Source organism: Schistocerca cancellata, chromosome 2 (genome assembly GCF_023864275.1).
Source record: "Schistocerca cancellata isolate TAMUIC-IGC-003103 chromosome 2, iqSchCanc2.1, whole genome shotgun sequence".
NCBI lineage: Eukaryota > Metazoa > Arthropoda > Insecta > Orthoptera > Acrididae > Schistocerca > Schistocerca cancellata.
The window spans coordinates 171,755,814-171,782,127 of record NC_064627.1 but is presented as its reverse complement, the minus strand read 5'-3'; the positions used below and the strand labels follow the sequence as shown (position 1 = coordinate 171,782,127).

At 39.6% G+C, this 26,314-nt stretch overlaps 1 protein-coding gene across 1 annotated transcript in view; it reads left to right on the top strand.

Moving 5' to 3' along the window:
- LOC126161492 (uncharacterized) overlaps positions 1-26,314 on the top strand; it is a 307,720-nt gene that overhangs the window by 243,140 nt on the left and 38,266 nt on the right. Inside the window, exons 21-22 of the mRNA XM_049917389.1 lie at positions 4,152-4,347; positions 17,564-17,749. Of these exons, the coding sequence (XP_049773346.1) occupies positions 4,152-4,347; positions 17,564-17,749 (382 nt within the window). The remainder of the gene's footprint in view (positions 1-4,151; positions 4,348-17,563; positions 17,750-26,314) is intronic.

Sequence of the window (26,314 nt, the reverse complement as noted above, 5' to 3'; positions counted from 1 at the left end):
ACTCAATAATGTTGTGCTTCGGTGCATTTTTTGCCACTGGGTGGCCACAGCTTGGGAGTGACCAGTCTGGTGGATAGCTGGTTGGTTGTCATGCTGACATTAAAAGCTGTGTAGTGATTCCAGAGGAGTTGGTATATGACTTCGTGCAACCAACTGACCACAAGAATGAATGGCCACTGCCAAACTGTGGCCAAGAACAAAGTTGACCACCCAGTGGCACAACATACGAGATCAATAGCTGCTTCACAACCCAGGCCATCTATATCCTTATTTTCAGAACCAGCTTTTCTGAACTATGCAGATGGGACTTATCCTTGCAACACATATTTTGCTCCCATAACTCTTCTGGACTCAATCTCCACTAAGCCATGGTCCCAACAAGCTAAACCAAACAGCTCCCCTTCCTCCTTGCTATATCCCCCTCCAAATTCATGTGTCCACATCACCTTCTTCATGCACCACACCCCACTGGTTGTGGAACCAGTATCACATGCCTATCCTGTGCACCTGCCTACCCTTCCTCCTGTATTCTTAGCCAGCTAACATGCTAGCTACTACTCTCACCCATAACTTATCCTTCCTTCCACCTCTCTCCCTCTCTGTAGTCCACGTGCCGAAATGAGTGTACTCTAGCTCGTCAAAAGATTAATTCTGGATGATAGCAAATTTTTTTTTCTCTTTTGAGTGTGCGTTTTGACAATTCTATGGTTCTGCTATTCAGTGATTGGTCTCATTTAGACCCATATTATTTATGTTTCTGCTAGAATTTTCCTTACTGTGTTTACAAAATTTGAAATAATTCAGAATTGGCAGTAAATACTAGTTCGTACGTATGTTTTTACATTTCCTCTGCTCTTACTGTGTGAATTGCTCAACAAATTACTAAATTATGATGACATTTGTCACAGAATATTAACAGTTATTAGAAATTAGATATCTGCTATCAATTTAGTGATCTGCCAAAATAAACACTGGTCATTGTAAACAAGCTGCTGTTTTTACACCATGTAAAATCAGAATCTACTTTACAAAAAGCTGAGGCTCCCTCAATATACAAAGTAGTCTTTCTTGTTAATTTAACAACTGTAAATTTAGCCTAGCTTTTTGAAAAGTAGAGTCTTTCATGCTAAATTAACAGTTGTAAATTTAGCCTATTTAAGTGTAAATATAAGGGTACTTCAGTGGGTATTTGCTATGTATGTTGGTTTTACTGTTATGTGCTGCCATTTGATTGACTGTGCTAAACAGTTATTATTCATAGGGTAGTTTGCATTTGGCAACAATTTCAGTAAGTTGTGCTGCTTGGCTTCCACAGAAATGGAGAAAGTGCAGTTTAAACAACTGATTTTCTTCTTGCTTTTTGATGGGAAAAAATGTGATGAGATAAAGACAAAATTGGATGCTGTTCATGATAACTTTATGCCATTGATGACGACAGCTAGATATTTGCTCAACAGACATCCCGGACACTCAGCAGATGTTATTTCCAAAGAAAGTATTGAAAATTTCCATGAAATTATTCTTGATAAGAATGGCAACTGATCTTTTAACTGGTACATGTGAGATCAGGTGGCTGTGTCTCAGATGCCACATTATTAGGCCTCTCACTGCATGCTGGGGCTGAATAATTCAGTCACACTTGCTATTTCCATTTCTTTATTATGGGCTTTATACTGGTGCTGGGAGAGCATTTTTTACACTATTTGCTGTGTTCAAAAACTTCACTACAGTCTCACAGCAAATTCCACAGAATCAGAATCAACAGAAATTAACTTCTGTTCTATTTAGAAAAATGGTAAGGTGTGGTGAGGGTCCAGCAGTAGCACTTGACTGCCACACAGTTGGCTAAAGTACGTTTTTCGATCTTGGAGCACGCCAACTGCATGGGTTCACTTCTTGAATCGATCTCCGAACTCCTGAACCAAAGTGCTAATCATTTGACATGATAAAACGCCCCTCGATTGACGGCACTGCAGATTGCTAACACCATGTTGGAATAAATCTTCAGTTATCAGTTAATTATCCTCAAAGCTCCTCAATTCCAATTATCATAAAATATCCATCCTTCTTAATCATCAGTCTAATAGAATGTAACTTCCCATCACTCTAAGTGCTGTGCCTCAAATAAAATGTTACAAAATTTGTATAATAATCTTGCGACCTCTAGGAGAACTTCCAACCTAAGATGAATGTGCAATATTATTTCATACTTTTATCATTTTAAATCACAGTAAATTAAATAAACGTTCACTTTGGGGAAAGATATTTTGCTGACAAGCATGCCTTTGTTCCCCTCAAAAGCTTAAAAAATCAAAGACCATACTAGCACTGAATAATAAGAAGTAATTCTTTTATTCAGTCATCAGAATTTTGAACACACAAATTCACTAAATGATACTGGTGCTTATTACTTCACATATAGGCCATACTGTCATCGTATGAACCATATTACCGACTGAATCATTTCATACTACATAAAATATTGCATAAATCCGTTTTCTATTATTTCTTTATATTACTAAAGTCATTTCTAGTGGGGTTCAGAGTTTTGCAGTTGATTTCAGCGGATTCTTCTGTGCACAGACGGCTGTCGCGCACATGGCTATAGTGGCCAAAAAACAATCTCTGGATTTCTTGATGCAAACACCGTCCACGCTGTGCTTATACCACTCTGAGAATCACCAGATAACAAAGAACATAACAATTATGTAGATACAGATACAAATAATATAATTTTCAACATATATATTAACATAATAAATCTTTATTACACCGTAATTACTTTGTGTCGCATCACCCAGTTAGCTGATTGGTAAAGTGTCATGAAGCAGGAAATATTTTTGTAGCACTAGTCACTTCAATCAAATGGCCCTTGTATTTTACCACAGCTAAATGAATAACAAGCTTATGTCACAGAACTGCTATAGCAGTCAACTACACCTTAGGTACACGCTTACACTGCCATGACAGTCCAATGCAGTCGGAAGGTAAAGATTTTGCATAAGTTGTCTATGAGAAAACTGTCCACACAATAGATATGAATGTTAACTATGGACAACAAGCAGGTGCGACTTCAGTTTCAAAGCTACATTTAGAGCAATTTAATTGAAATAAAAGGACATTTTTACTGTCAGTGACATGTGGGTTAATCATTATACTTTGGAAACAAAGCTTCCAATGAATTTACTGCCATACATAGTTGTAGAAAGAAAGCAAACATTGTCCCATTGGGCAGAAAAATTATGGGATACTTTTTTGGGATGCAGAGGATGACAACCTATGGTCTTCTTCCTCTACATGTCCTCATTTCGTGGAGAAAGAAGTACTACTTCACCCACGATGATGTGTCAACAGGTTCGTGTGGAGTTTATTACCACAGAACACCATGAATTGAATAAGAAATTTCTGCGGCACCATCTGTATTTGCCCAGTCCTGCTCGCTTATTTTTTATTGTTCTCAAACTTGTAGAACTGTGTCACAGATAAAAATTTCTGCACAGATGAGGAAGTCATCATCAAGACAATGGCATATTTTGGAGGGATTAAAATCTGCAGAAGTATTTATCCCTAAAAGGGGAGTGTGGTAAACAATATATATGTAACGTGTATTTACTGAATTGCCCTCATAGTAATATAATGATAATTTATGAATATGGAGAACAAAATTAGGTTCTCGGTGGCACTGGACTCAGATTTGGAAGAAGTGGGATTAAAATCTCTGACTAGCCATCCACATATGGTTTTGTTGTGGTTTCCCTTAAGTTGATAAAGGTAAATGCTAGATTGGCTCATGTGAAAAGAAGTGCGTTGATTTCCTTACTAACAATTGTCCTGTCAATTCATGTGCTCCACCTATGATCGCCTTGGTGTTAATGGTACATTAAGGGTGTGTGTGTGTGTGTGTGGGGGGGGGGGGGGGGGGGGGTTCTGCTTAATTATTGTATGTTGCATACTTCTTCCCATATTGCATCACAGATGTGCAAGAAAGAAACTGACTGAAAAATTGTGATTGTAAATTTTTCCCATATTTTACTGGAAATTATAGGGCCCTCTGATTCAAAAAGCTGAAAAACTTTTCGTATTGCTGCTAATTTTAAATTTTCTTTTCTTTTTGGAATGTTGAACAGTAAAAAAGAAATTTTTCCTTTCAGATATCAATGGTGCAATTGAAGACTTAGCAAAACTTTTCAGAATTAATAGTATAAGTTTGCGAAAGGAACAATTAAAAGAACTTCTCATGCCTCACAGTATGATAGAAGCTGAACTGTTGGACAGTACTTTTACTGATAATTTTATGCAAAGCGATACTCAGGCTTACAAGAATATTGATGAAGAAAGCTTGCTCAGGTATGTTAATGAAAATGTAACATTTGTCTTTAACATTATAATCTGTAAATTTTTTTCTTAAGCCCTTAGCCCTTCTAGTTCTGGGTTGGAGGGAGTCATATGACTTAACATTTTGTGCGCTCCTACACCGCAGATTGCCAGCTTTGGTTATTAAAAGGTACTGTATGCAATAGCACTATAATGCCAGGATTCATTCTACTGTGCCACACTCTGCTCACTTGTACTGGAATGGATGATGAAGTAAGCCTCTGAAGTCACAGGTGCTACCTAACACTTCCCCTGCAAAAAAGCTCACTAACCAGATTGAGTACAGGTGTTCAGTACAAATCACTAAGCACAGGCATAGTGGCTGCATTATGCGATGAGGGCATGGTGTGTTTTCTTTGCTTAGCTCTTCTCCTCGAGGTAGTCTGTGCTGGGTGGAGTTTGCTCATTTAATCACTACACCCACTCCTGTTAGTACTGATGAAAACTGTTACAGATTATAATTGGGCATGTAATTAACAAACTCTTAAATTTATTTTATGCTACAAGTATTTTGCACTAATTTGTGCCCTGACTAAAAGTAAATATATTTGCCCCATGACTGAACTAATTTAAATTATTAGCAACAACAGTATGTACAGGTATTAAAGCACCACATTTAATGCGTGCTAGGTGGACAGCTACCATCTTAGCAGCACCACAGCAGAGCACAGTGTTTAGTTTGAGAGTTGTGACAAGCTTCTAAAAACCAGAAGTGCGTCTTTTTTTTTTATTTACTGGGTGAATTTAGTCTAAATTATTATGTTTCTTGTGTATTTCTATACCTAGTAGCCACATTTCCGTGTTTTGATAACTGTGTAGAGTGTATTTCTCTCCTTTGTATCGCGACAGGCATTTGTATTCGTGTGAATAGCCAGTTGCAATTGAAGAACTCATTAGTTGGATGGCAGCTCTTGTCTCTGCAGCGGCAACTTGTTTTTACCAACTGTTCCACGCATCAATAACTGTCTAGTCTGTAGATCCACTGTCTTTAGAATGGATAGGGACTGTGATTGCAGCATTCGGATGTGGGCTGAGTTGGTGATCCTTTGCTCACAGCTCCAGTTGGTGCTGGCTTAGATCACGCAGCTCAAGGCTGTTGCCAGTGGCTGACACTGTTGGGAAGCCGGATGTTGGGATACAAGTTACATCCAGCACGTCCCTTGTGTCCCATCATCGGTCCAGTACTGTGACCAACATGGTTACTACCAACATTGAGGATGACCCCTCACTGGTGGTCGAGTGGGAGGTTGTTTCAAGGTGTGGCAGGTTGCGAAAAACTTTCTGGGTAATTGATAGAAAGGTGTCTCCAGTTCAGCTGACAAACAGGTTTCAGGTGCTATCAGTGGCTGACAAAAATCCTAGGTCAGGTGCAGTCATTTGCCCTGTTTCAGAGGAAGCCTGCAAGATCTGGACATTTACAGAAGGTGGGGTTACTGGTAGTTGGGAACTCCAATACTAGGCATGTAATGGGGCGCCTTAGGGATATGGCTGCCAAAGAAGGGAAGAAATACAGTGCGCACTTTGTGTGCGTACCAGGTGGAGTCATTCCAGATGTGGAACAAGTGCTTCCAGATGCCACGAAGAGAACAGGGTATAACCCATCTGTGTAAGGTCTTCATGTTCTTACAAATGGTGTATGTCACTCTGGATTGGAAGAGATTCTCTCTGGTTTCAGGCAGCTAGCTGAAGTGGTAAAGACTGCTAGTCTTGTTTGCGAGATGAAGACAGACTTCACCATCCATAACATCATTGACAAGACTGATTGCACACCCGTGATGCAGGGCTGAGTGAAGGGTCTTAATCAGAAGCTCCGTCAGTTCTGCTACCATGTAGGCTGCAGATTTCTTTACTTGCACAGTAAGGTGGTGAGGTTTCGGGTTCCGCTTAGTAGTTCAGGGGTTCACTACGCACAGAAGTGGATATGCGGGTAGCAGGGGGCTATATGGAATGGACTGGGCATATATTTAGATTAGAGGGTCTTGTGGAAAGTACAGAAAGGACTTCTGTCTCAAAGGGCACAGAACAAACACAGAAAGAGGCTAGACATAACAACAATTAGTATTGTAGTTGTAAATTGTTATTGCTGTGTTGGGAAAGAACCAGCGTTTTTATAAAAATGCTCTGAAGCTCAAATTCATAGAGGTACCAAAACTTCAGCCAAAATTGTTTTGGATGACCTAATGGTGATCAGAAAGGCTGAATTAAATACAGTTGGTGGCAGTGTGTTTGATTGGTGGCTGACCTCAAGATCGTTTTAGTGAAACTGATCACAACATCCAAATCCACCAAAACTAAACATAGAATATTTCTGTTTAAAAAAGCATGTAAAAATTCACTTGATGCCTTCCTAAGAGCAAGTCTCCACTTCTTCTCAACTACCTAGTACAGGCCAGAAGAGGCTTAAATTCAAAGAAACAGTATTGGCGGCAATTGAGAGATCCATACCTAATAAATTAATGAAAGATGGTACTGATCCCCCCCCCCCCGTAATACACAAATCTGTATGTGAACAAACTGTGAGAAATTAAGCACCTCCAAACAGCTTGGATGTCTTCCTCTTGTCCACCTCGTCGCGAGGAGATGCTTTAAGCTAGGCTGTGCATTGGGCACTGTCTTTTCAATCACCATCGTTTGTTAAGTGAAGATCCCTCACCACTCTGTGTGTACTGCAACCAACCATTGATAGTGCACCATTTTCTGACTTGATGACGATTTTGTAACCATTTACATTTCAGTATATGTTTACCATATGAATTATCAGACTTTCTTTTTTCTTTAAAAAAAAAAAGCAGATACAACACAAGCTATAGATCACGTTTTTATTTTCCCGTTGTAGTAATATGTCCAAGGAAATTTAATTTTCAACCATTTGAGCACCCTCCTCAAAGGGGAAGTGATCATTTCTAGCTACCCCTCCACTCTAGTTCATCAGGCTCTGAGTGTTATTGGCTTCAACTTCATTTGGTAAATGACTATTTTAAGTTATGACATGGGTGCTTATGACCTCAGCTTTTCTGTGCCATAAAGCAGCAGCAGCAACAGCAACAACAACAACAACAACAACAACAACAAGCGAGATGCTTGAAGTAGTAATGAAACTCTGCATCGAAATACTTTCGCTGCCCGATACCAGTTGTAACATTATCAATGACAGCACCACTAAAGTGGAGTTATTTAATATATTTTTCTGAAATAACTTCACCAAAGATGACAAGGTAATTATTCCAGAATTGGAATCAAGAACAGCTGCCAGCATGAATAACTTAGAAGTAGATATCCTTGATATAGCAAAGCCACTTAAATCACTTAATAAAGGAAAGTATTCGGGTCCCAATAGCATACCAATTAGGTTCCTTTCAGAGTATGCTGATATGGTAGCCCTGTACTCAGCAATGATATAAAACTGCTTGCTCAACAAAAGATCCATACCAAAAGAATGGAAAGTTGCACAGGTCACATTAATGCTCAAGACAGAAAATACCGAGTAATATAATAATTACAGAATCATAGCGCTGACGTCAGTTTGCAGAAGATTATGGAACACATGCTGTTTTCAAACATTATGAATTTCCTCAAATATAAAGATTTATGGACAAATACGGAGTGCGGATTCAGGCAATATTGTTGTTGTGAAACACAGCTAACTCTTTATTTGCACAAAGTAATGAGTGCCATGGGCAGGTGATCTGAAATTGATTTCATACATCTAGATTTCCAGAAGGCTTTTGACTCTCTTCCTCACAGGAGACTTCTAATCAAATTGTGTGCCTATAGAGTATCACTTCAGTTGTGTGACCGGATTCATAATTTCCTGTCATAAAAATCACAGTACGTAGTAACTGATGGGAAATTGAGTAAAACATACCCAATGTCAGGTATTCCACAGGGAAGTGTTAGAGCGCCTCTGCTGTTCCTAATTTATAGAAATGATGTAGCCCTTTTAGATTGTTCGCAGATGATGCTATCATTTACCATATACTAAACTCATCAGAAAATCAAAACCAATTGCAAAATGATTTAGACATGATATCTGTATGGTGCGAAACATAGGAATTCTCTTTGAATAAGGAAAAATATGATGTCATCCACAAAAGTAATAAAATGTCTCTCACATAGGAAAATGGTTCAATATTCAGCCATTTTGCACATCTCCCTCCATTTACCACTGGCAGCCAATAAGATTCATTCTCTTTCCAAGTGGCTAGCTGCAAGTTATGACAATCTCTTTCCTGCAGGCTGTGCTGTTGCCGTACTTTGTGACAATGCAGTTTCATTCATAGAGCGAGCAAATTATTTGTTCAATTGTCAGTATTATTTTCCTTTAGCAATCTATCAGAAGTATGAATCTTTAAATGTATTAGTGTTAATTCCAATAAAATATTTGTGGCGATGGCAATAAATGTGAAGTGCTTCATGAGCAGGTGAGTGGGATTATGTACAGCATTTACAATTTGTTCAAATGTGAACCTGGAAGAGAAACTTTGATTGTTGACATTTCGAAGGCACAAGAACAGACATGCAGAAGCATGTGGTGTTCTATAAAAAAGTCTGCCTCACATAGGAAAGCAGCCCAATATTCAGCCCTCCTCCACTAACCACTGACAGCCAATAAGATTCATTCTCTTTCCAAATGGCTAGCTGCGAATTGTAAATGAAAGTGTGAGAGCTGTAGAAACATCAGGAGAAGTTGTTTTTATGTCATGTGGAAAACATCGTTATCACAAGAAACTTGTAACACAAATGGATGGATTTGTCAAGTACATACTAAGGTGTTTATTCTTGGAAATGAACATGAATGGTGAATCTCTGACTTCACAATAATTTGTTTAAATTATGCAAGAGAAAATTGGCTTCAAAGGTAGTGCTTCGTCAATGCAAAGAATTTTGAATGATATTGGTTTCAAATATGTTGAAACTAATGACGGAAGAAACTTTTTAATGGAACAAAGGGATGTAGCTGCAGCATGAGCCACATTCCGGAGAATGCTGCACAAAATAAGAGAAAAGGGTGGTTCAATACTTTATTACCTGCATGGAATGTGGGTGAATCAGTCACTCCAAGGAAAGCTGTTGTAAAATTAATGATAATACTGGCAATTTTAAAGTTCTAATAGGAAAAGTTCTTGGGTAATAATTCTGCTTGCTGGCTTTAAGGTTTTGTTCCTGAGAGTAAACTTTCATTTAGGTGAAAGAAAAGCAGCAGTGACTACTATTCAGAAATGAACATTGGCAGTTTCAAGAAGTGGTTCACTGAACAGTTCTTGCCATAACTTGCTCTGAAGTGAGTCATTGTAATTGACATTACTAGTATTACTCAGTTGTGACAGAGAAAACACTAACACCAGGAAAGCTCTGTCTTGCAAATAAAGATATTGTGCACAGACCCGTGCAGAATTCCTACAGCTCATTTATTTAAACGAGTCATGTTAGAAAATATACGAACTTGACTTACTTGCACGTGAATGTGGTCACACAGTTTTGCATTTACCACCATACCACTGCCATTACGATCCAACTGAATTAATTTGGGCACAGGTTAAAGGCTGTGTGGCAGAAAGGAACAAACCATTAAAGGCAGCAGACACCAAATGGCTTGTGCATGAAGCAATAGACATTTCCCATTTAGCATGGGCAGACTGTGTGCAGTACACTGAAAAGCTTCAGCAAGGGGACTTTGATATGGAGGTGAAAAGGAATAGAAGCCCTGAACCCATCACTGTAAATTTACAGTCAGCTGGTTTGGACACAGACTCAGATATCAGTAACAATGGTATTATGATGTAGAAACAAAGTAAATTAATAGTAGTTCTTGTTTTTAAAAACTTGTATTGACACAAAACATTTTTTAAGTAACATCAATTGTATATGTAGTGTATTAAAATGTCCTGTCCTGGAATTTGTATCCTAAGAAGTATGCAGACATTAACTTTTTATGTTATGACGTAACTATAATTATAGATATATTGGCCAAGTAGAAGCAGCTAGTTAGTTAGTTTGTTAGTTGTGAAATTTAAGCTTTTCCCAGCACTCACGAGAATCCAGCAGGATAAATTTGTCAAAAAATTCGATATTTCAACAAGTAGCAACCTGTCATTTTTGAGGTATGAATTGGGGAAATGTATTAAAATAAAAGGGACGCATACATGTCGTTTGCATGTTCCATGGATAAAGAGTGTGGTCTCTCACTGTAATGTGGATTGTATTAGTCTTTGTCATGGAAAAATATGACAACATACTGACTGAAACTTCATGGCATATTAAAACTGTGTGCCGGACTGAGACTCGAACTCTGGACCTTTGCCTTTCGCGGGCAAGTGCTTTACCAACTTAGCTACTACCCAAGCACGACTCGTGCCCCATCCTCACAGCTTTACTTCTGCCAGTATCTCGTCTCCTACCTTGCAAACTTCAGATTCTGTGGAGGAGGAAGAGGAGTTGTCAAGAAAATATAATGATTTCAATTGGTGTTTGTAGTTAATGTTTTTATCCATTAGATTCTTCACTTCAGTGATTTAAGTTGTCAAAGATTTTCTTGGGTCCATACCTCACTCATTTCTGTGTCCAATTATGGATCATTGATGACTTATGTAAAGAATTTCTCTTCCTTTTATTGTAACAATGAATGTTACTGTTATTGATTTGCAATTGATCATTAAGAACAACTTTTTAATAAGCTGCCTTGAAAAGGTTCAAGAGTGGACAACATGTATTATCCTTACTGCACTTTGCTGTGTAACACTTTCTTCCTCTACGAAAAGTTATCAAATTCTGTGATGCTATAACAAATTAGTGAATGAAAGTAGAAAAAGTATGTCAGCTTTTTGACATTTTCATATACAAAATCTGCTGTGTAAGTTTGAGAGTGTATAATGTGCTGTACGGTACACAAATGAACCTTTTTGCTGTCCGCAGTAACATGATTTGGTAACGCGGACTTTGTTTGTCTGCTCTTTGCCACCATGGTTGAGCGAACCTCATCCCCTCCACTCTTTCCCATCTCCCTCTGTGCACAGAAGCGCCTTCCTACCTGACACAGACTGCAACTGAAATCCGTTAAATTTCAATAACACAATAATTCCTACAAATCTAAAGACTGTCTGTTCAACTAAATACCTAAGAATTAAAATTACTAACAACTTAAATTGGAATTATCACATAGATAATGTTGTGGGGAAGGCAAACCAAAGAATGTGTTTTATTGGCAGAACCAAGGAGCTGTAATAAGGGGAGTTATCATGACATAAGAATAGAAGCTGATCTCTGCCATGTCAGTTGCCTCAAACATCAGTTTCAGGTGGAAATTTTTTGATATAAAATGCCAGCTTGCTTAATTTATAGGTGTGTTCTGATGAATAAGTGTAAATGAAACACATTTCATGGTAAGTGTACTCGGTCAAACGATATTTTCTTTTACATACATTAATTTTGGTTGTGCTGATAACTTCTACTCTATTGATTTTATTTCTGTCATTTCACTTTAGATTTCCTGTCAGTCCAACTCAAAAAGCTTTCCGGGTCAAAACTGTGAGAAGGAAAGATTGGAAACCACCCAAATTGAGCAAAATACATTCTGACCATTTTTGGAGAGAGGACAGAGACACAACACCAGCTTCATCAATCATTATGATAGCTGCCTTTTTCATATCTCGCAATTCTCTTGCTGTTTACTAGAGCCAAATGTGGCGTGTTACTAGATGAAATATGCATGTAAGATCAGAGACGCGTCTGAAAATCATTTCCTGATGTTATTCATGAAAGCATTTTAATATTTCGTATTTAAAACAACTATCATGTGCACATGACAGAAGTTAAGAACACAAAACAATTGTTCATAGTAGTGTGCTAAGATTTTGGAGTCCAGCATGGCAGCGCCAGCTTCAGAGCAATGTATAGCACAAGCCTGTAGTGCCATCTCCCCTTATTATAAGTCCATGAGCAGAACACTTTAGATGCAACAGATATACTAGAGTGACTCTCTACACTATGCTTATCCATCCTCTGCTAGAATGTTGATATGCAGTATGGCATCCTTGCCAGACAGGATAAATGGAGGACATCGAAAAAGTCAAAAGAAGGGCAGCTCATTTTGTGTTAACGCAGAATTGGGGGGGGGGGGGGGAGGGGAGAGTGTATCATGGATATGATAAGTGAGTGGCAGCCATTAAAACAAACACAAGATGTTTTCACAAAATGTCAGACACCACCTATCTTTTATGGAGGTGGAAATATTTTATTGTTGCCACCCTGTGTAGGGAGAAATGATCATAATAAAATCAGAGCTCGTATAAAAAGATTTGTGTTCATTTCTCCCATGTGCTAGTAGTGACTGGAATGTTTGAGAAATAATCTGAAGACTGTTAAAAGAACCCTCCGCCATGCACTTAAATGTGAATTGCTGAGTAGTCATGTAGATGCAGATATAAACTTCATATTTCTCTGTTTGTACTGTTGTCTCTTACTATCAGGTCTTTTGAGACTTAATAAATTGCAAGATCGTTATTGAAACATAGTATATGTAGCAATTATGTTTCGCTGACTTGCAGTATGTGATTAAAAGTATCCAGGCACACCCACAAACATACATATTTCATATTAGGTGCATTATGCTTCTACCTGCTGCCAAATACTCCATATCAGCGACCTCAGTAGTCATTGGACATCATAAGAGAGCAGAAAGGGGCACTCCGCAGAACTCACGGACTTAAAATGTGGTCAGGTGATTGGACGTCACTGGTGTCATACATCTGTATGCGAGATTTCCACATCCTAGACATCTCTAAGTCCACTGTTTACTCTGTGATAGTGAAGTGGAAACATGAAGGGAGGGACACATACAGCACAAAAGCGTGCAGGCCGACCTCGTCTGTTGACTGACAGAGACCGCTGACAGTTGAAGAGGGTCGTAATGTGTAATGGGCAGGCATCTATCCAGACAATCACACAGGAATTCCAAACTGCATCAGAATCCACTGCAAGTACTATGACATTCAGGCGGAAGGTGAGAAAACTTGGATTTCATGGTCAAGCAGCTGCTCATAAGCCACACATCACGCCGGTAAATGCCAAATGACACTTTATTTGGTGTAAGAAGCTTAAACATTGGATGATTGAACATTTGAAAAATGTTTAGAGTGACGAATCACGATACACAATGTGGCAATCCGATGGCAGGGTGTGGGTATGGTGAATGCCCTGTGAACATCATCTGCCAGCGTATGTAGTGCCATCAGTAAAATTTGGAGGCGGTGGTGTTGTGGTGTGGTCATGTTTTCATGGAGGGGGCTTGCACCACTTGTTGTTTTGTGTGGCACTATCACAGCACAGGCCTACATTGATGTTTTAAGCACCTTTTTGCTTCCCACTGTTGAAGAGCAATTTGGGGATGGTGATTGCATCTTTCAACATGATTGAGCACCTGTTCATAATGCATGGCATGTGGTGGAGTGGTTACATGACAACAACATCCGTGGAGAATCTGCAACGAATTGACGCATGGTGCAGGGAATGGCAATAGAATCTCAATGTAGACAAGTATAAGGTGCTGCAGATACATAGAAAGAAAGATCCTTTATCATTTAGCTATAATAAAGAAGTTCAGCAACTGGAAGCAGTTAATTTCATAAATTATCTGGGAGTAGGCATTAGGAGTGATTTAAAATGGAATGACCATATAAAATTAATCATTGGTGAAGCAGATGCCAGACTGAGATTCATTGGAAGAATCCTAAGGAAATGCAGTCTGAAAACAAAGGAAGTAGGTTACAGTACATTTGTTCACCCACTGCTTGAATACTGCTCACTGGTGTGGGATCCGTACCTGATAGGGTTGATAGAAGAGAGAGAGAAGATCCAATGGAGAGCAGCGTGCTTCGTTATAGGATCGTTTAGTAATCAAGAAAGCGTTACGGAGATGATAGATAAACTCCTGTGGAAGACTCTGCAAGGGAGATGCTCAGTAGCTTGGTACAGGCTTTTGTTGAAGTTTCGAGAACATACCTTCACCAAGGAGTCAAGCAATATATTGCTCTCTCCTACGTATATCTCGCGAAGAGACCATGAGGATAAAAGCAGAGAGATTAGAGCCCACACAGAGGCATACCGACAATCCTCCTTTCCACGAACAATAAGAGACTGGAATAGAAGAGAGAACTGATAGAGGTACTCAAGGTACCCTCCACCACACACCGTCAGGTGGCTTGCGGAGTGTGGATGTGGATGTGGATGTGGATGTGGATGTAGATGTAATAGACTGACCCACACAGAGTCCTGACTTGTGTAGAATTAAACACCTTTGGGATGTTATGGAACGCTGTCTTCGCGCCAGGCCTCACTGACTGACATCAGTATATCTCCTCAGTGCAGCACTCCTTGAAGAATGGGCTACCATTCCCCAAGAAACCTTCCAGCACCTGACTGAACATATGCCTGCGAGAGTGGAACCTGTCATCGAGGGTAAGGGTAGGCCAACACCATATTGAATCCAGCACTACCGATGAAGGGCGTCATTTTCAGCCCGGTGTCCGGATACTTTTTATCACATAGTGTACATGACTGTTACAAGTTAATCTGTCTCATTTTAAGTCACTGTTATTTTAAATCTCGTTCTTGTAGTACTCCAGTCTAAATTATATTTTCTCATTATCTCTTAGCAGTGATTTGATTGGTCAGGTGGTGTGTGAATAGTACTATCTTATTAGGAACTAGGAAGGGTGCTTAGGTCTCTCATAGAAGTTTATGGGGAAGTTTTGTAATTGTTTATGCACCATTCCTAGTACAGGCATGTAACCACTCAGAGTCTTCAGAATGTTTCTAGAGCTTTGCAAATTTTGTTAAATAGCATAGCAATCATGTAAATTAGCCCACGGACCACAGAAGGTGCAGGATAAGTGCTTTCCTTGACCACCTTATTGTTATAATAACAAAAACTGCCACACTTGATTTCATGAATTTAAGCTTAGTTGCTAGTACCTGGTCTGTGCAGTTATGGTTATGTTTAAAAGTATGGCATCATTGTCAAGCCCAGGATATGATGAAACAGCTATACTGATGGTAATTCTCATATGGATAAGAAGAGTCTGAAGGAATAAAGAAGCAATTGAAACTGAATAAAAATCTTTAAACTTACTTACCAGGAGGTAGTTTATTGGTAGCCTCAAATAAAAACTGACATATTGTTGATTTTCATACATCCCGCCCCTAGATGAGGTTCTAATCTCCCGCATTCCCAAACATATTTTTATGTTGCACTCTATAGTTATCATTTTGACATTATTTTGTGGGTGGTGTTTCTGTTTTCACTCTCCAATATTAATATATTTTTATTTTTCCCCAGTCCTCACTTTTAAATATGCTGTTTCTAATTTTACTCGTATCTTCTCCTTTGTTTAAATTTTTGTTTTGTTCTTACTCTTTGTTACAGATATTGTCTTTTTCCTCATCTTTACACATTTTCCCTCATTCTCATCCTGGCTTCCAGTGTTATTGCCTTATCTCTGATGACTTGCTGACTACACTCCATAGTTGCTAGTCTCCAAGGTTTAATATCTTTTCTGCTTATGACATCCAGTTTTCACTTCCTTTCTTGTTATTTTCTCTTGGCTCCCTTGACTGGAGAGACTAGTTTAAGTCGTATTTCCTCTCTCTCTCTCTTTACCTCTTTCATTTCCTTACTGTTGCACAAAATAAAATAAGTATAGTTCACCTTTCTCATGTTTGTCCGGCTGTGTCATCTGAGGGTGAGAGGCATGCAAGCTCCAATGTTAGGTCATTAAAGAAAACTCCCAGGGAGCAAGCTGGCAGGTCAAGAGTTGAGAAGGAAGGCCAGTTTGCACTAGACACATTTGCCAGTGTGCAGCTCACTATGAATGATAGCTCATTTTAGCGTGAGTGACTTGTGTATAGATATGACAAAATTTCCTGAAATATTGATAAATTGTGTTATACACAAATTGCATCATCATCTAAAATTTTTACACTAATTAAGGCTGTAGGAGAATGCTCTTATCCAAATGTACTTCTGACCAAAAAGCGATTCTGACAGCTGGAGTTGGAGGTCTTTGTTAATCCTGCCTTTTGATTCTTGTGGTGATGTTTCCAAAGAAATGTTCCTCCCGTAACGCACATCTCTCTAGAAGTCAAATACCAGTTTTCATAGATTTACCTTTGAAAATGTTTTAATATAAAGAAATATTTTCAAAAACACTGAAACACATTATTTTTATTTCTAAAGAGGCCAAATACAAATTTAGCTTTAAAATTGCCTTCATAATGTCTCACGCCCTTAGTGGTTGAATTTCCAAAAGTGTGGAAACGTGCACTTTTTTTTTAATTTCTGACTGAGAAACCGAAAACCAATTTTTGTGGTTCCAGCTTCAACATTGCCTTAATAGCGACATACTTTGAAAATTCCTTTCATCTCCTACTTCACCCATTTCAGGGGTGTAATTTCAGACAATCCCTTACCAAATATTGCCTACAGTATAAGATCAACACTCTCTCCAAATTTTTAAAGTTTCTATCCTTAGCAGTTTAGGCTGTGATCATGGGCCAGTCAGTCAGGACATTGCCTTTTGTTTGTAGAGGTTAGTAAAGAATTATTTAACATCTTAGTCTGCATCAGTAATGACATATATTGCATAACCACTTCAGTCAATTTAACTTCCAGAATCAGTGAAAGATATGTATTTCTGACTGGAGGAGTTTTTGGACCTTTGACAGGTAGTCTCTCTTCCTTGTGCACTACAAAAATTATCTTCACATTGTTGGCTATAGTTCAAATTGTTATCATGTAGTTTTGTGTTTTTGCAAATAATTCTGCAACTGTCATATTTTTGTGTGTTCAATTTCACTACAGAGAGAACTTAATATTTTGCAAGCACTCCAGTAATTATGAATAAAAATAATTTGTATTTCTTCAGTTTTTTACTTTGGGTAATATCATAATAATAAAAGGCATTGGCAATAATAATCACAGATGTATGCATGTTGATATGCCTTTCAGCCATGTGAATTAAAACATCATTAAAATAATGTCATTTTTATTGAAACCATCAGCAAGAGCAAATTTTCAGTCTCAATTCACTGTTGGTAAAAGTAAGGAAAAGCTTCTGTTTTCTTTAAATTGTACTTTGCACATCAGAAAGGAAGTTTTTCAGCGTGTTTAAGGGATTTTCTCTGTTTTTTTTTCCAGGGCATGTTACCTTTTACAGGTTGACAAAGATGAAGAGTTGGTTAATTATCTTGTAAACATTGTGATAGGTGACACATCAGATGGAGTCACTTCTTTTTCAAGACTAAGAGCTCTCCAGTGCCTGCTCTCTACTGTTTCATTGTCTGCATTAGAGAAACTTTTTGGCAAGGATGAAATGTACATCAGGTATTTAAACTTGAAAGAACAAATTATTATTATTATTATATTATTATTATTATTATTATTATTATTATTATAGTAATGTTACTTTGTCAGAAAATGAACATGCTACACATTTTGTCCCCATAAAGTAATTACTGGCCAGCAATTGGGTATATAATATATTTGGTATATCCTGTTCCTGCATTTCTGGGGACTCCTTTCCACGTAATTTCTCTCTCTGTTATTGTAAAATGGTCAGCATGCCATGCCTGTTCACTTACATCTACAGTATCAAACAATATAAAATCCAGGTTGGAATGATGACAATATTATGAAAAGGATAGGTTGCTATTCACCATGTTGTGGAGTTGTGGAATTGCAGGTGGGCACAACAAAAAGACTACTAAAGATGTAAACTTTCAGCCAGAAGGCCTCCTTCTGAAATATACAAAACAAACACACACACACACACACACACACACACACACACACACACACACACACACACACACACACACACTCTATCTACTGTCTCTGGCTGCCGGGGCCAGACTGTGAGCAACTGCATATGATGGAAGCAGTAGTCTGGGCGGTGGGGGTAAGGCTGAGGTGGGGAGGGGAAGGCAAAGTGCTGTTTGGGGGAGCATACAGGGATGAGGTGGAGAGAGCGTAGCGCAATCGTGTGCAGTCTGGAGGCTTGCCTATAGTGTGGAGGAGTGGAAGAAGGTGAAGTGAAACAACCGCGGGTGTGTTTGTGTAGTAGAAGGCTATGGAGTCAGAACAGGAATGGGGATAGCTGGGTGAAGAACAACGAGTAATGAAGAATGAGGCCAGGAGGGTTACGGGAATGTAGGATATATTGCAGGGACTGTCCCCACCTCTGCAACTCAGAAAAGCTGGTGTTTGTCGGAAGAATCCAAATGGCACAGGCTGTGAAGCAGTCATTGAAATGGAGGATGTCGTGTTGGGCAGCATGCTCTGCAACAGGGTGGTCCACTTGTTTCTTGGCCACAGTTTGTTGGCCATTCATGTGACAGATAGTTTGTAGGTTGTCATGCCCACGTAAAATGAAGCACAGTGGTCACAGCTTAGCTTGTAAATCACATGATGTGTTTCACAGGTAGCAATGCCTTTAAAGGAATGGGTGATTCTTGTGACCAAACTGGAGAAGGTGATGGTAGGAGGATGCATTGGACAGGTCTTGTATCTAGGTATATTACAGGGATAGGAGCCATGAGGTAGGGAGTTGGGAGCAGGGTTGTGTGTCTGCATCGGCAAGTACATTGTGCAGGTACGGCAGATGGCTTTTTTATTATTTATATATTTTCTTTGAGGAATGGGGGAGAGGAGGGGGAATGGGGAGAGAGGGAGACTGACTCTGGGGAGAGGTTCTGAGATGGGCCTAAGGATTTGACAAGAGACTGGAGATCCTGCTGAATTGCATTCTCTGTCAAGATTTAAATTACCTTTCACTATGCCATGAAATGGGGAATGTCCAACACAGTATCCTCCCCACCCCTCCTGAAGTGGTATTCTGTGTACCCCCCCCCCCCCCCCCCCCCACCGAATCTACTCAATATCCTTGTCCATCTCCACACAACCCTTGCTCCCAACCCTTTGCCTTATGGCTCATATCCCTGTAATAGACATAGATGCAAGAGCTGTCCATTACATCATCCCACCACCACCTTCTCCATTCTGGTCACAAGCATCACCTATCCCATTAAAAGCAAGGCTACCTGTGAAACCAGTCATATGATCTACAAGGTAAGGTGCCATCCATGTGCTTCGTCATATGTGGGCATGACAACCAACAAGCTGTTTGTTCGCATGAGTGGCCACTGACAAACTGTGGCCAAGAAACCAACTGGACCACTGAGTTGCTAAGCATGCTGCTTCACGGCCTGTGCCATCTGGATCCTTCCTACTAACACCAGCTTTTCTAAATGTGCAGGTGGGATTTCTCCCTGCAATATATTCCATATTTCCGTAACCCTACTGACCCCAGACTTTGTCAGTCATTGTCTTCACATGCCTGTCCACTTCCCTGTTAGGTCTCCACAGTCTCCTGTTGCTTAAGCGCACCCATAGTATTTTTACTCTTCCCCCTGAGTTGTAACTTCCCGACTGCACCTGGCTACGCTACGCGCTCTCCACCTCGTCCCTGTATGCTCCCAAAACCAGCGCTTTACAGTCCACCACCTGTACCCCGCTCTCCCTCCCCCACCACCCAGACTGCTTCCTCCATCATTCTCAGTCGCTCATAGTCTGGCCCTGGCAGCCAGAGACAGTGGTCCCAGCAAAGTTAGCAAGAGTCCAGTAGTTAGATCCAAACACATTGGATTGCAGAAAGAACCTTGTGAGGAAGCATTTGGTAATGCAACTGATTACCTTCTGCTACATAGCTTACTAATTGTCAGTTTGCCCTTCAAAACACTCTGTCAGACTTGTAATCACAGAGAGGGTTCTCACTCAAACAAGCAACTATTGCAGGCCACCAGAAGTTTTCTAAGGCAACTTGTGATGTCAGTCATTAGAGCAACTGTGTATTACTTAAAGATTCCATTCACCATTGGAATAGCCCCTTTTATTGGACTGTGAATAGATTTTCCCTTTCTGAAGCCCAAATGACTAAGCTACAGCCTGTGCAGTTCTTTGTCGGCATGCAGGTGGTAACAGAAGCCTAACCTAGATTCCCCTCCCATCCTCCTCCCCCCCCCCATTTCTCTTACTCCCTCATCCCTTGCCCATTGTAAATGCCTACATCATTTAAATATAAAATTCGTCAAATCTGTTCTAATTAACACGTACCTAATCCTCATTTTTTATGGAAAATGTGTTGTCTTCTTGTTGCTAATGATCTATGGAAAATTTCAGTTTTGACTGTAAATATAAACTCTTGATTATCAATATTTTATAAAAGATTGTTAACAAATGGAAATGCCAGGATGGAATGTAACAATATAATGTTGCTACTCACCATATAGCAGAGATGCTGGGTTGCAGAAAGGCACAACAGAAAGACTGTAAGAAAGTTAGCTTTTGTCAAAAATAGGACCCCCCACCCCCACAAACACACACACAAACAATAAATTTGTAATGTTTTTTTATTGATAATTAAGAATTTATATTTGCAATGAAACTTGTCATTTGTGTGCAATATGTAATTAGAAACAAGATGACGTGCATTTTTCATAAAAAATTATGATTAGACTTGTGTTAATTAGCATATATTTGATGAATTTTATAGTAATACAATGTCGGTATTTTAATTGAGCAAAAAAAGAAAAGGCGAAAAAATTAAAGAGAACCATATCAAGATGTGAACCAGCGATCCGTTGATCACCCAGTGATCATTCTCAACACTACTGTGTGGGCCCCTTGGAGCACCATGAAAAGTGCCTTTGATGGAAGTCCATCAGAAAACTTCAAAGTCAGTTTTCTTGAGAATTTTTTTTAGAATTTTGTGCACTTGCTTGGGGCGATTGATATTTGAGTTATGAACTTAATGTACAAAAAATGTAAAAAAATTTCAGAAATCAGATTGCAGGGTGGTCTCCTTGGTAGTCAACTGCTGGTCCCTGCACCTATCATTGATCCTCCATAGAGGTCTTTTTGCATACCACTAGAGTCTTCTGGAGCTACTATCTTCTTCTATAGTAGTGCTCATTTAACACTCGCTTTTGGTCAAGGCCAGTTTAAGGCCCAAGCAACACAAGCAGCCATTTGGGGCACCAAGCCGAAACGGGCGGCAGAGGCACCCCAAGTATAAAATTTGTATGCAGAGTGAAGAGTATTTATAAATGAAAACTGATGTGGGTGAAAGTATACGGTAAGACAGGCAAACATGTTCCACTATAATGGGCCTGCAAACAAGTCGTTTTGGAGATAACTGTGAATGTGCATCTGTGAGCTGCGACTGACTTCAGTATGAAGTATTGCTGTAGTTAATATAAATTTATTTGAAATGCAAAATTAGTAAGTCTGCATCTGATTGGGCTCAAATTTCACCCAGGGCTTACCTTGAAATGAAATACTACAGTACTTCTGCACATTACCCATTACAGTTTACTGTACCTGTGCATGTTAAAGGTGGTGTTCCACATTTCGTTCTCACATTTGGATGCAGTACTGCACTCTGCATAATTCACTGCTCGAGTTCTTAAACGTTATCAATGGGAGTGCTGTACACTTCATTTTTGAGGTGCCCCAGACAGAAAAATCAAAATTATTAAGGTCAGGTGACATTGGAGACAACGGTACTGGCCGTACTTGACCTGTCAGTCTTGGACCATATTGGTGCAGTAGTTGTCCTCTATCAGCATAGAAGTATTGGTGATCATTCATCCATGTACTGCATTCCCAGAGTTGCCTAATGTATGGTAGCCTGTAGATGAATATTTAACCCAGTTAGATGGGAGCTTAATCGAATAGTGTATATTTCAAATACATCAATAAGATAATTTTTCATACTGTAGTCAGTGGCAGCTGATATCCACACATTTACAAATTTCAGAAACTGTTCACTGTTCGGGCCCATACGTCCTGGAATGTTTTGTCTTCTGTTATGGTGCACTGTCACATGTCAGTTCTCACTATTGTGAACCACTTGTACGTACATGGAGGTGACAAGTCATGGGATAGTGATATGCACGTATACAGATGGCGATAGTATCACATACTCAACGTATAAAAGGGCAGTGAATTGGTTGAGCAACACAGTGGCCGACAACCTGCAGTCAACATCTGAGAGCAGCAGTGTTTTGCATAGAGTTGTCAGTGCTTACAGACAAGCAGACTGCATGAAATAACTCCGAAATCAATGTGGGACATATGGTGAAAATTGGCATTAATGGGCTATCGCAGCAGACGACCAAGGCGAATATCTTTGCTAAAAGCATGACATCGCCTGCAATGCCTCTTCTGAGCTTGTGACCATATCAATTGGACACTAGATGACTGGAAAACTGTGGCCTAGTCAGATGAGTCCCAATTTCAGTTGGTAAGAACTGATGGTAGGATTAGTGTGTGGCACAGACCCCACAAAACCATGGACCAAGTTGTCAACAAGGCACTGTGCAAGCTGGTGGTGGCTTCATAATGGTGTCGGCTGTGTTTATATGGAATGGACTGGATCCTGTGGTCCACTGACTGGAAACGGTTATGTTCAGCTACTTGGATACCATTTGCAGCTATTCATGGACTTCATGTTCCCAAACAATGATTGAATTTTTATGGATGACAATGTGCTGTTTCACAGTGTTGGTTTGAAGAGCATTGTGGATAATTCGAGCAAGCTATGTGGCCACCCGGATTGCATGACATAAATCCAATTGAACATTCATAGGACGTAATCAAGAGGTCTGATCGTGCACAGAATCCTTTACTAGCAACACTTTTGCAATTATGGATGGCTGTAGAGGCAGCATGGCTCAATACATCTGTGGGGGACTTCCAACAACTTTTTCAGTCCATGCCACATAGAGATGCTGCACTATGCTGAGCTGAAGGTGGTCTGACATGATACTGGGAGATATCAAATGATTTTTGTCGCCTCATTGTGTAGCAATATATTAATTATAATGCTTGCATATGTCTCACAGTTGATGCAAATATTTTCATGTAATGCCATTTCAGTGATGGGCATGCCAGTTTAAAATGGTGCTGTCACCACTAAACTGGCATGTGAAAAGTGTGAACACCTGTCACCATTCAGCTATTTATGAATCAAGTAAAATGAGTAAAACCCCAAAGAAAGGCAATAATGTGATGGAGTGGATGGGGAAGATGTCAAATGACATATTATTAGTGTGGAAATAGCAATTTCTGGAGCACCACTACCAGAACTGGTTTGAGAACAATTTCTCAAACAAGTTCTGCTAGTGTTCCTTCAGAAATTACATTTTCCCCTCTTTCAGTTTCATTCTCTTAGCAAAAATATATTGAGTTCTACCTCCTTCAAAGTATTCATCCCAGTCACAGATCTGCTCTGATACTTGGTAGGCTTGTATTTTGCTCACTAGACGACAGTGTGGAACTGCACTGAATGCCTTGTTCACGTCAAGGAACACAGTATCAACCTAGACTTGTATGTCTATGGCGCTTTGAATTTCATGGACAAACAGAGCGATCTGTTTTTACAGAATCCATGGTGGTTTGTATAGAGGAGATTTTTGTTCTCCAGAAGCATCATAGTGCACGAGTATAGAATATGTTCCATAATTCATCAACAGTATATGCCTATAATTATGTGCATCCATTTGACCATCCTTGGGAACAGAAGTGACCTGGGCTTTTTTCCAACTGCTTAGTACCCATTGTTCTTCCAGAGTCCTGTGTTAAGCTACTACTGGAATGGGGGCAAGCTTTTTTTGCATAATCCTGTAGAACCTCACAGTTACCTTGTCATTTACATATGCCTTTCCTGTACTGAAACGATTTTAGTTGCTTTCGTGTTCTGCAATAACTTATGTCAATATCTGGCATTTTGGCATTTGCACAGTCACTGATATGAGGAACTACTTTATGATCCTATCCTCTACAGTAAAATGATTGAGAGATGCTGAATTCAGTTGTTGTTGTTGTTGTTGTTTTTTGGGGGAGGAGACGAGACAGCGAGGTCATTAATTGGTCTCATTGGATTAGGGAAGAACGGGAAGGAAGCCGGCCATGCCTGGAGCGATTTAGGGAAATCACGGAAAACCTAAATCAGGATGGCCGGACGCGGGATTGAATCGTCGTCCTCCTGAATTCAGTAATTAATCACCCTGTTGTCCTCTGTTTCAGTGCCATTACAATCACTGAATGACAGAATAGATGATTTTGATCCACTTACTTACTTTATGTAAGACCTGAAGTTTTCACAGACAATGGAAAGTCCAGAATGTAATAACAACAATAAAATGGAAAGGACAGATTGGTACTAACCACTTAGGGCAAGTGTTGAGTCACAGACAGGCACAATAAAAAGACGGCTTAAATATTTAAGATTTTGGACACTAACCTGGAACTCTGTATCATTTACAGTGTAGGTGTTGTAACCACGGCCGTTCCGGTCGTGGGGTGGCCATAAACCAAAGCATGGTGGAACCATATGGGAGTGGCCCGTGAACAAATAAGACGGACGAATGGAAAAGGATGGACACGCATGACGACAGACGAGTGAGCAAGACACCAAGAACAGCAACACACAAGAAGCAATGGGGTTACAAGCGAAAACCTCACGAAATCAACAACATCCACTAGTACACGGAAATAAGCAAAGTAAACACAATGTCTGTAAGAGAGATATCAAGAGACTCCCACGAATATCAGGCTGCCGCACTGAGTGAGAGGCAGGCGCTTAAATACATGATAGGGTATGTCACTATTGGCCGCTGGGACCACGTGCTCCACAGTGACGCCCTCACATTATATGCGGGCCAGGAGCTTTGAAACCCGCGGCGCTCTGTACCAGAGTAGGGACATGAAAAATTCAGTTTTGAATATTTTGCATAATTATTAGCTGAATTTAAAAATTTTAAAATGCTGTCATAACCTACTCATTAAAAGGTATAAACTGAGGTTAAAAGTTTAACACAATAAGGAAAGTGTTACAGTTACAAACTATGTGTTTGTGGCAGCATAACTGGTGGCCCACAAATATACTGAATTTAATAATCCTGTATTTGAGAGTGAGAGCACTTAGCGACATCTAACAAACTTTAAGCGTAATTCCAAGCTTTTCCAGAACTTTTTCTCACTTAACTTGCTTAAAGGCAAATATTCAACACATTAACTCATTTTTGAAGTAATCAGACTTTCAGAGCTATTTTATACATTGGAGTTCAATTCTTGAAACAATTAGGGGCAGACAACTTTCTAGCACAGCCGTTGTATCACGTTGGTTCTTTACCATCCCTCACGACCCTATATGGTACGTACTGGTCTAAGGTGTATTGTAAAATGGTTCTTGAATTTCATACACTTTTGCTCCACATCTTTGTTATCAAATCAATGGTAAAATTTCACAGGGTAAGTAATTCAAGATACCGATACCTCGTAGTTTATTACCACCATTTTCTGGCTATTATTTGTATCTGAAGAGAGAACAAGTATTAGGTAGCGTGAACCATTTAAATTGCCAGAAATGTAGTAATTGATATTATAACATCCTGCTGATCATTTATGTCCTCCTCTGCATTAAGCATGTGTCTTTTAGTTATCATGCCGGCCGGTGTGGCCGTGTGGTTCTAAGCGCGTCAGTTTGGAACTGCGTGACCGCTACAGTCGCAGGTTCGAATCCTGCCTCGGGCATGGATGTGTGTGATGTCCTTAGGTTAGTTAGGTTTAATTAGTTCTAAGTTCTAGGTGACTAATGACCTCAGAAGTTGAGTCACATATTGCTCAGAGCCATTTAGTTGTGATGAGGTCTAAGGCATTACCTTCACAAGTTGGTTCTGTAACTACCTGGTCAAAGTAACTTTCAGATTAGCCATTCATAACGATAGATGCCCCCACCCCCCCGTGGTGTGTAAGGCTAAGTTCACTGTAACTGTAGATAAACACTACTTCGTCAACTTCGGATACAATAACATGGATTATCGTATT